Source organism: Glycine soja, chromosome 12, assembly GCF_004193775.1.
Source record: "Glycine soja cultivar W05 chromosome 12, ASM419377v2, whole genome shotgun sequence".
NCBI lineage: Eukaryota > Viridiplantae > Streptophyta > Magnoliopsida > Fabales > Fabaceae > Glycine > Glycine soja.
Genome location: NC_041013.1, coordinates 11,212,296 through 11,224,603, shown reverse-complemented (window position 1 = coordinate 11,224,603; position 12,308 = coordinate 11,212,296). Strand labels below are relative to the sequence as shown.

Genomic DNA, 12,308 nt, shown 5'->3' with positions numbered 1-12,308 from the left:
GACTTTCTGGCACCCAACTGCGACTCAGCACAGCCTATCACCCCCAGTCCGATGGACAGACGGAGGTGATGAATAGGATCCTCGAACAGTATCTGAGATGCTTCGTTCACTCTCAAACCGCAGCATGGTTCCATTACTTGGCCCTCGCAGAATGGTGCTATAACACATCATTACATTCCAGCACTGGATTGACACCATTTGAAATTATCTATGGCAAACCCCCATCAGCCATACGAGATTACCTCACCACAACCACCAACAATGAAGTCGCCTAGTCTCTCCTCGAGACCCGACAAGCCCTCCACTCCCAGCTCCAGAAGAAATTACAGAAAGCTCAGGCCACCATGAAACGCTATGTTGATGCCAAGCGCGACGACGTCTCCTTTTCGGTGGGACAGTGGGTCTATGTACGCCTACGGCCCGGCCGACAAACGTCTGTCACAGGCCCTCATCACCCCAAACTCTCCAAACGTTTCTTCGGACCCTTCATGTTCGAAGATCGCATTGGTTTCGTCGCATACCGCCTGCGTCTTCCACCTGACTCTCAGGTTCACCCCGTTTTCCACAGTTCTCTTCTTCGTGCTCACCACGGTCCCCCACCCCTTTCCACCGACACCTGGCCTTTGGGAACTCTCACTCAACAACCAATACGGCGTCCACTATGCTTCCTCGATTCAAAGATGGATGACTCAACCGACCCTCCGACACAGATGGTTCTCACACAGTGGGTTGGGGAACCCCCAGAGGACACCACATGGGAGCCATGGCCCTCCCTTTGCAAGTCCTACCACCTTAAGGACAAGGTGGACTTTGGTGGAGGAGGTATTGTTAGTAACTCAGCTGCTAGCAACCCAGCCCAAGCACGGCCCAGATCAGTTCGGGTCAAGTCAGCACCCATTCACTTGAAGGACTACTACGTTGACCACATGCATGGATCTTCATGAAACCTCAACCCAGGCCGTTAGGGCAAGCATGAGCCATTCGTTCATTCCCGCACGTGCTTGTATTCGTTAGCTCTAACTGATTCTGTTAGGCAGTTACGTAAGCATAGCTATAAATAATACAAACTGTGTAATCACAAGCATGTAAGAGATATTCAGTTACGAAATCCAAGAGTTTTCCCTTCCTCGAATAAGGGCGTGTGTGAATTGCTTAACTCTCTCTCCTCTCCCTTGTACCCTTCGCCGTCGTGAACCATAACAGTTATTAAAATGGTTTTCTTACTAGATAGTAGATACACTCCCGTTGATTAAATTAATTAATATATAAAATTTCTTTCTCTTAAGTATTTATGAGATACTTTTATATTTTCAATTTTTTTTAATTTATTAAAACAATAATTTCATTTAATTTTTTATAACTTGTTTTATTTCCATTTTCTTGACTTTCCATATATTTTAACTGTTCAATAACATTTTGTATTTATTATATTTATGTAAAACAAATATTAATTATAGAACATTGAGTCGTTAATGAATTAAATATATACTTTATTACATATAAAAATATTAAGTAAATAAAAATATACATTGGTAAAATTTCTATATATTCCCTCGGAAATGCCTTTTAATTTATTTATACTACTAACATTAGTATAAAGAAAATTTCAAAAAAAAAATCTTAGAAAAACGGTAAGTTAAATAAATATCTTAATTTTTTTTCATAAAGAATGAAAAAAATTAATGGAGTGACATAAATTTTAATAAAACAAATAACACAGTAAAATTTGAGTGATAAAAATTACTAAACTAATAATAATACATATTGATAAATGTTTAATTATTACAGTTTACAAATTTGAAGTACAATTATTAAAAAAGAATATGATGACAAGTAAATAAAATTTATTTTGTCAACCAACCCCCAGCGCACTCTCACTGTCTACCAAATTAATATATCATTTTTTTCAGAGATCAAATTTAAAATTGTTTTTTTGTACTATTTTATTGGTATATATGAAATGATGACTAATTTTAGTAAAAAAAATTGATTAATCACTTCTAGAAAATTAAATAAGTAAATTATTCATTTTTTAATTAATTATAATTGTCTATTTATTAATGATATATAGCAATATATATATATATATATATATATATATATATATATATATATATATATATATATATATATATCAATATGAAAAAAGCTTATTTAACATTATTAATAATAAATAATGAGTAATCAACAATATAAAAAATAAAATATCACTTTCTCTATCTTAAAATAATTTTCGTTTTAGATTATTTTATAAAAAAATAACAATAAATAAAGAAAAAATATACTAATTTTACAAAAGTGATTAATTTATTTATAAATTTTATTCATCATTAATAATGCAAAGAATATAAGTAAAAAAAGATAATTAACATTTATATTAAAAAAATTAACATAATAGTTATTTTAAGATAATTTTTTTAGGAATTGTAGTGAACTTTCAGTATAAATGTGGTGAACTTTTTATTTTGTGTGAGAAGTTGAGTATACGTGCATGATCTCATAATCATAATGGTCAAAGTGTCCAAGTCCAACCATCCAACCTTATCATAAAGTGATTCACACAATTTCTTCAAAGAAACAGTGATACACAATTCTAGTTGCCGAATCCCTCTTGAAGTCATGTCCCACATGTCTGCTAACTGAGTCTGAGTCTCAATTCTGAAACATTCCTCTTTGGTGGTGTGAACAAACAAATAATAAAATGAAAAGAAAAAGAAAAGTCTAACTTTTCATCTCATGTTGACCTTTGATTGCATATTAACTTTCCTTTGATCACTGCCATATTGCTTCTTAGCAACAAAAAAATCTTAAACAATCACTTCCATCTTCAATGTCTACACTTCTCATCTCTTTGCTTCTTTTCATCATCTCAAACCTTACCCTTCTTCTTCTAACCTCAGTTTCATGTACAGAGTTCATCTACAACACCAACTTCAACTCCACCAACACCCTTCTACACGGCAACGCCACCATAGAATCTTCCATCCTCACCCTCACCAACCGTTCCACCTTCTCTGTGGGCCGTGCTTTCTACCCTTTTAAGATTCTCACAAAACCTTCCAACTCTTCTTCAACCCCTTTACCATTCTCAACCTCATTCATTTTCTCCATTACACCCTTCAAAGACCTTCTCCCTGGCCATGGCTTTGTCTTCATATTGACACCTTCTGCAGGCACCACTGGGGTGAATTCTGCTCAGCATCTTGGCCTCTTTAACTATACCAACAATGGTGATCCCAACAACCATGTCTTTGGCGTTGAGTTTGATGTGTTTGACAACCAAGAGTTTAATGACATAAATGACAACCATGTGGGGGTGGACATAAACTCTCTTTCTTCTTTTGCTTCCCATGATGCTGGATTTTGGGGTGGCGGCGACAACGATGAGTTCGAGGATTTGAAGCTTAATGATGGTGAGAACTATCAGGTGTGGATTGAATATTTGGATTCTAGAGTTAATGTCACAATGGCTCCTGCAGGCCAAAAAAGGCCTCAGAGGCCCTTGATTAGTGAAATTGTGGATCTTTCTGAAGTTCTTCTGGATGAAATGTATGTTGGATTTTGTGGGGCAACAGGGCAGCTTGTGGAGAGTCACAAGATTTTGGCTTGGAGCTTCAGTAACACAAATTTTTCCATTGGTGATGCTTTAGTCACTACAAATTTGCCTTCATTTGTGCATTCCAAAGAGTCTATTTTGAGGTCAACAGGTTTTATTGTAGGGATCATTATAGGTGTTTTGTTTGTCATTGGTGGTGCTGTTGTGATATTTGTGCTTTTTCTCAGAAGAAAAAGGAGCAAAAGAAAGGACGAAGAACAAGAAGAAATTGAAGATTGGGAACTAGAGTATTGGCCACACCGTGTTAGTTATGAAGATATTTATGCTGCTACTAAAGGATTTTCAGACCAACATGTAATTGGGTTTGGAGGGAATGGGAAAGTCTATAAAGGGCTTCTGCAAGGAGTGCAAGTTGCAGTGAAAAGAATTCCTTGTGACAGTGAACATGGAATGAGAGAGTTTTTGTCTGAGATTTCAAGTTTAGGCAGGTTAAAGCATAAGAATGTGGTTCCATTGAGAGGTTGGTGTAAGAAACAGAGGAGCTTGATTTTAATCTATGACTATATGGATAATGGGAGTTTAGACAAAAGAATATTTGATGGTGATGAGAACACAATTTTTGGGTGGGAGAAGAGAATCAAGGTGCTGAAGGATGTGGCACATGGAATATTGTACTTGCATGAGGGTTGGGAGGTTAAGGTGTTGCACAGAGACATCAAGTCAAGCAATGTGTTACTTGATAAGGGTATGAATGCAAGGTTGGGGGATTTTGGACTAGCAAGAATGCACCATCATGGGCAGATTGCTCATACCTCACAAGTGATTGGAACTGTTGGTTTCATGGCACCTGAACTTATTCACACTGGGAGAGCCTCAACTCAGACTGATGTGTTCAGTTTCGGTGTGTTGATTTTAGAGGTGGTGTGTGGGAGAAGACCAAATGAAGAAAACAGGCCTTTGGTTACTTGGTTATGGAGTCTAAAGGAGAGAGGAGAAGAGTGTTCTGCTCTTGATGAAAGATTAAAAAGGAGGGGTGAATGTAGCATTGATGAGGTTAAGAGGGTTCTTCATCTTGGTTTGTTGTGCACTCATCATGACCCTCATGTTAGGCCAAGTATGAGACAGGTTGTGAAAGTGCTAGAAGGAGAGAGTTTAGATATGAGCTTGCTTGACAAAATAAATTCAGCAGCTGGATATGTTGGGAGCTTTGTTAACAGGTTTCACCCCACAATTGAGGATATTTACTCCTCCAACTGCTCTTTCACGACTCTGACAATGAGGGCAGATGAGTAGTCTAGAAAATCATTTGACTACTGGTTCATTGGTACACCTACAAAATGAATCACCACAATTTTGTAAACTGTGTTCCCATGATATATATAGGTTATTGTTTCATTCCTTTAATCATCAATAGTTGAATTGTTTGTATGAAAATAGCATTCTGTATATGGTTTAAAATTTGGTTCTATTTGATGCAATAGTACATATACATAATAACAGACTCCAGTGCAATTCTTTTATTTTAAATATTTTGGGATATATCCAACTATCCATAATAATTTTCATTTGCTGGATTTGTGTGCCTTTTATAAGGAAATCACATAAGAAAGAAGTCATGCTGATTGATCTAACAATTTGTGTAGTTCTATTTCTCCACGGCTCATGTGTATAATATAGTAGCATTATGCAGAAGCTGATTTTGATTCATTAGGACAATACATTGTCCATTTTCTTTTGATTGTAATTGTGATTTATTGTAGTTGACTTGAAGTTATAATTTAGAGTTAGCTTTTTTTGTCCCCGATGAAATTATGAAAACACCTTCCAAGACTCATTCTTATTCTTACTGTGCAGACCTTTTTCTCCACAGACCATGCTTTTTAACCTTACTGAATATCCAAGATGCCAGCCAACTCTTCTTCCTATACCTATTCCTTTTGCAACTTCTTTTATCTTCTTCATTGCTCTTTGTACAGACTTGCCTCGTGGTTATGGGTTTGCTTTTATGTCTTCATTTTCTTACAAACACAACTTGCGTCCAGCACCCTCTCAGCCAGATTTTTTTTTCAGAAACATACATAAAAAAAATTATATACCCAAACATACATATCCCACATCATTTACACATATATACAATTTACACTGTGTTTTTCAAAAAAAAAAATCAAAAATCCGTTGGAAATTCGGATTCTCTCAACCTGATCTTTTTTAAGAAAAATTAATTTTTTCTAAAAGATTTAAAAATAATATAAATAAAGAAAATTAATAAAATTAGAAAATATATTAAAGAAGATAATAAAATTAAAGAAAAATAGTTGAAAACACTCTTGTTGAAGAATTTTTTTTCTAATTTATATATAGTGTGAAATTAAATACATTGACACTAAACATAAAAAGAAATTTAATTTGTTAGACTAGAACTTTCAGGACGATGAGGATACTTATTTTTTAATAACCTACAAGCCTGCAGATTGAACAATGATTTGATTTACCTCTTTCTAGTTCATCCATATTAGTCTGTATTCTTGTTGACTTTGGTCGACATTTTTTTATTTTTTCTCATGGCTGGATTGATGCATAATTGTGGTCCTTCATATGATAGCCAATAATCATGATGACGCATGCTTGCTAACGGGACTTTATAGACACTCGACACGCAGTTACACTAGATGAACATATTGCAAGTAATCTATATTGATGTGCTTACATGCAGCAATGACATCTGCACATGATATGTGTAGCTTTTGAGACTTCCCACAATCGCATGTTCTTTGATCTAGTCTCACAGGATGTCTGTATTTCGAATTCACTCTTTCCTCACTTTGAAACTAAAATCTTTGGCAGTCAAATTGTTGAACGAAATGAGTGGTGGACTTGGTTTCTTCTTCAGTGATGAACTTGGTGCAATGAGTGCGTAAACTTGTCTGAAGACAATCATTGCATCAGCTTGAGTCTCACGGTCAATGAAATATTTGTTTAACTTCTCATACATAGTTTTGACCAAGGTCGGAAAATTTTTCATTTTTTTAGCACCGAATTGAGTTACTATGCCAAATTAGTGATCATGTGTCGTAACGCTTTATTATGTTTTGTTTATTATGTATATCTCTAATTTTATGAATTTTTTATTTATATTATTTTTAAATCTTTAAAAAATTATTTTTTCTTAAAAAAATTACGTTATGAATTCAAGTTGGAGGACCCAAATTCTCAATGGGTTTTTGAAAGAAAAAAAAATAAAAAACACACGGTAAGTTTAGGTCCTTCCAATCCGAATTTACAATGTACATAGTAAAGTTGTATTTTTGTGTAAATAATAAAGAGATATGTATGTTTGGGCATGTTATTTTTTTTATGTATGGTTCTGAAAAAAATCTCCCAACAAATCGTTAGAGTCTTTTCAATCCTTCTTGTGTGGGTATTTTTCTCCAACCACTTTTTTTTACTGAATTTGATTATTATTATTATTATTATTATTATTATTATTATTATTATTATTATTATTATTATTATTATTATTATTTTGACTTAAATTCTTCAAATTTAAAATTTGTTTGCTTTTTCCTTCGATTTTAAAATTAATCTTTTAATTCCTATGATTTGAAAAAAAAAAGGTTTGTTTTTTTCCCTTTGCCTAAACATCTTTCCACAGAAAATCGTCAAAATGAATATTTTGAAAGGAAAACAAACATGTAATATGGTGTTTGATGACAAAAATGCAAAATCAATTTGTTTATTTCAAAAATTATATTTTAGATTAATCGAACTAAAATATAATTAATGTAAAAAAATCGAATATTATTTCTAGTTATAAAAGAATTAATGAAATTTAACCTAATCACATGCTCATCTCCTTCCCGCTGAAATTCTCTGCTTCAACTCGTCATTTTTTAAAATATTCTACTCATCAGTCACCTTTCTCAGCCTTCAAGACTAGCATTCGCGGCGGTTAAGTTTTGATGGGATTTTGCTTTTTTGCTTTATCTATGCGTGGTAGTCCTTTTTATCACGGTGACTGAGGGATTTCTGCAGATAACGATTTTTATTGAATACAGATTCCTATATTTTTAAAAAAATTTATATTTATCCCTGTTTTTGTACTGTGATTTATATTTATATATGAGAAAACATGTTGGATAACTAACTCTCTCCAAAAGCATAGAGAAAACATAGGTGTTAGGGGTGAAGGATAAGAGCATTTGAATACGTATGAAGAATTTGCAGGGGGTTACCATTTTTTATACCATAATGATTCTAAGTTATGAAGTACGGACACTCCGGTCCCTTGTCGTGTCCGGTATCCGACATGTGTCCGTGTCAATATTCGACATCGACACGACACCTGTACTACGTTCTATGTTTTGAACATTACAGGTGTCCAGGTATACGTGTCCGTGTTGTGTTCGGTGTCCGTATCGATATCCGTGCTTCATAGATTCTAAGACAATAGACATCCATGGCGTGGAGTTACAATCTTAAAATCTAACTTCCTTTGCATGATTTTACCTATTCCATAACTGATGAAAGTTAGTTAGACTAGATTCCTCTGCCTTCTTTTTCTTTTTTTTTTTTTAATAATAATTGAAGGTCCTCATGTCTTTGTGTTTTGGTAGTCTTCATCTCTTTGAACTTGGTGATCCTCTTGAGAGTTTGCTTTTGTGATTCTTCACCTTTATTCACAGGCATGCCTACAATTACACGAGAAATGTTTCCTTCATGGCCAATGAGATTTTGACAAACCCCAAGAGTAGTAGTCTCTTAAAGTTCAAGAAATCTCACTCTTTTGTTTTCCTTATTAAGTTTGAAAATGATATTGTCCAAATTGTTAGTTCTACAAATTGATAATATTTCACTATTTCTTATGAACTGGCTTTGATAATATGATAGATTAATTTTAGTTGAATTATCTAAATAAATAAAAATTTGTGCCTTGGTGACTTGTTGGTTATGGGTTCGAATCCGGAAACAGCCTCTTTGCATATGCAAGGGTAAGACTGCGTACAACATCCCTCCCCCATACTTTCGCATAGCGAAGAGCCTCCGGGCAATGGGGTACGAAGTTTTTTTTTTTATCTAAATAAATAAAAATGTGGTGGATTTTCAAACGCAGGGGGACGGCTCAAAGTCAGTAGGAGAAAATACTGTTTTACCTCTTTCAAGCAAAACGGAGCCCCCATTAAGGCAGAATCTCCGATAAGTAAAAAGGCATCTTCTTCAGATCATCAAGCTTTTGATAAGCAACATCTGCAGCATTGACAAGAACATCAACAAGAGATGGCATTGCAAGTGATGCCCCAAGAACAACCTCTTCACATGATTAATCAGCTACCAAATCACCTCAAGAAAAGTTTTGTCACTAAGGGTCTAGAGCCCAAGAAATATACCACTTTTCTTCACTGTTGGGGCATCCAGGGTCACGGTAGGCCGGTAAAATAATAAGTTTAAAAACAAAGGAATCACTACCATAATTTATCAAAAGGCAAACTACGAAAAAATATTTTTTAAAACAAAATGACCTTTGGAATTAAATTTGACTTCGGAGTTGATTATACATACGGAAAGTCATTCTATTAAGTTCGTCATAAAGATAATTACTTCTAGCAAACTAATTTTAACTTTTAAAATATTTATCTAACATAAAAAGATTATGATAAAAAATATTTTATTTTTAACAAGCTTCAAATTTTGTAATTATTTTTGAAAAAAGAGAATTAATGTTTTTTTTTATTTTTTATATTAAATTTAGGATTTCCATGTTGTCACAACTTATAGGTCCTAAAATATGAAATTGCCAAAGATATACACCCAAGCGAATTCTTTAATGCCATTTTGTTAAATTAAATTGTAAATACTTGGTTATGAAATATTATTGTTATCTAATTAAGTTATAATTGTTAACTTTCCTTCTTTTTTTTTTTTTATCAATATTGCCTATTTACATTATCATTCCAACTGCAATGCCTTTTGCATAAATCTCAACTTTTTATCCCACTGCAGCAAATGCTACAAGACCAAATTAAAAAAGAATCAAAGCTAGTTGACAAAATAATGCATCAAGATTCAAAACAATGCAGACAGAAACTTAGCAAAGAAAAGACAAGGCAAAACTAGTCGAGACTTGGATTAAACAAGGAATGAAGAAAAGAAAATCAAAGACAAATAAATGCAGTGGAGTGGTGCAACAGTGTATCATTAAATAATCATTAACAACGTAATTGCTATTGCTGTGAAACCAAACCAGACTTATGGAGTAGAACATGTTGATGTCCCTTCTTTTAACTTAGTCATTGAACACTAACAATACCGAGAACCAAAAGCATTTTTATCAATCTCTACATATATGTATTTTGGTCAGAACTATGAGACCGTAGAGAGCTAAAATCACACCAAGAGGTAAAAGTAATGAATAGAACACGAGGGCCAAAGAAACAGAGATCCACTCATCATAAATCCCTCATAAACATATGCATATTATTGAACCGGTAAATAAACTTCAACTCAGACATACAGAGAACATATACACAATCAATCAAAGGACAGTGTTGAAGACCTGAGGTTTAGCCAAATCAACTAGTCTAGATATTTATCAAACAAGTAACTGGCAATAACCGAATAAATCGCAATAGTAGCAAACAACAAACAAACCAAAACTAATAACAACTCAAAAGCAATAAAAAAAAAAAAAGGGAGGATGATTCAGGGAAAATCAGAAGAATCAACCACATGGAACATATTCCTCACATAGAGATTGCACAATGAGAACTTACACTTACACAGATAATTAAGATCAGTGTTGCCTACTATTAATAGCTCAGTGCCAAAATACAGCTAAATTCTTCAAGCCCTGAAAATTACAACAAGTTTTTCTCCTTGCAATTCCCTTTTCTCCCTTTACAGAAGTAAAAATTCTCACCCCCTTTCTCTCTTGCGGTGGCTTCCATTTATTGTTGGTGTCTTGCTCTCCTCCTTGAGCCAAGCGTGATAGTTGACTGCAGGAGGGTCTTGTGTGTTGCAGCTTCCAGTCACCTTCATTTCTCCATTTGAGGTTTTATTCAATTGCTATGTTTTTTTGCTTCTTCCCATGCTCTGCTTTAACCGAGAATAGTATTAAAATGACTCCCTTTGCTGATTGCTATGCCTCGAGCTGGGAGAGTGAGAAGCTTTGTTGAGACACGGTTGAACTGTATGAGGAAATGGCGGTGGCTTGTGGTCACAATGAAAGTTGATTGGGTATAGAGGATTTTGGGCCCTTAACCTTGGTGTGTGGTAGTTCGGGTGTTGCTAGGTGCATAACTAGCATTAAAACAAAATTTAAAAAATATTCTTTAAGTGTTTTTGTTTTTACGAATTATGTAATTCGTATAATTCAATTATTGGTTAATCCCTATGAATTATACTGATCACATAATTCATATAACTCATATGGATTAACTTAATCCGTATGAGTATAGTGCCAAAACACGCCTTTGGAAGAAATCGTTCATGATTTACAACTTCGTTTCCAACATATTATTAGTTAAATAATAGTTAAATTTTTATTTTTTATTTTTTATAATATTGCACAACCTTATTTTGTCAAAAAAATAATTCATGATAGAAAAAGATTTAAAATAGGTGAAATTGTAGCCAATGATGAAATATTTGTGTGAATTCACTATTACAACTTTTCAACTTGAGCATGTCTCGTTTCTATGTAAAGAGTAACCATCATGGCTTTGTTCGCTAAGGATCTTCATTTTAGTGTTATATCAAAATTAATTGTCACAAAATTTATTATTTAAATTTACATACGCATTAAATATGCATTAGAAATTTTAGTGTTATATATAGTAACATTATTTATTTTATAACATAATTAACTTATTTGCTTAATTGGTTAGAGTGTCGTGTTAATGACACGAAAGTTAACTCTTGCTTGGACCATTAATTTTAAATTAATTCATAAAATATATTTTTGAAGAAAAAAAAACACTTCAAATTAGTCAATCCGTGTTCCTTTTATAGAAGGGCAACACGGGAAAATCATGCAATTGTTGGGTGTGCCAGCAATTTTGCTAGGTGCACGTAGCAATGTCCTCATACCCTAATGAATTTTAATATTCTAAGGGATTAATTTTTTACTTTCTGTCTAGAAATACTTGGTTTTAAAAATAAAAAGTATAGAGGATTGTGGGACAAAGGGAATAGACAATTGAAGAAAGTGGGATGTGTGTTAAACGGAAAGAGGGAACCGTGTAGCTATAGGGTTTGTCTTTGCTTAATGGGAATTGGGTTCAAAAACGGGTTTGGATTGTCACTATGGGTCATGGGTATTTGACTTGAATTGATTTTGATGGGTTAAAGGGTCAATGGCTCTTGATTAAATTGGGCTTCGTCAGTATGTTACAGATAGAACTGTGTTTTTAGTCAACTTTACTATAATCTTATGCTTGCTTAGGACACATATCACTTTACCTTTTTTCTTATGTTTTGCATGCCTGGCATTTATAATGTTCATTTGCTATTGATAAATATCCTTACAATTTCTTAGTGATTTTTCATGTGTCATGTTTAGAGCCTGCCAGATACTCTTAGCAGATGCTAGTAAGAATTAGTTAAGTCTGTTAGGTTAGTTAGAATGGTTAGTTACAACTAACTTGAAGATACTTCGTGTACATATATACTGCAACATTTCCCCAATAATGGCAAGATGCATATTTTGATCCTCCAGAACATAAGTCTGCACTTTTTCCTTACTGCTATCATTCCTTTA

The 12,308-nt window shown here is 33.8% G+C and overlaps 1 protein-coding gene across 1 annotated transcript; it reads left to right on the top strand.

The window, feature by feature from the left end:
• Positions 1-2,705: 2,705 nt before the first annotated feature.
• Positions 2,706-5,095, top strand: LOC114378483 (probable L-type lectin-domain containing receptor kinase VII.2). The gene has a single exon (XM_028337080.1). It carries the CDS (start codon positions 2,831-2,833, stop codon positions 4,847-4,849), a length of 2,019 nt encoding a protein of 672 aa, XP_028192881.1. The 5' UTR covers positions 2,706-2,830; the 3' UTR covers positions 4,850-5,095.
• Positions 5,096-12,308: the final 7,213 nt, after the last annotated feature.

Coding starts and splice junctions, on each gene's coding strand:
- LOC114378483 (XM_028337080.1), top strand. CDS start 2,831: ATGTCTACACTTCTCATCTCTTTGCTTCTTTTCATCATCTCAAACCTT.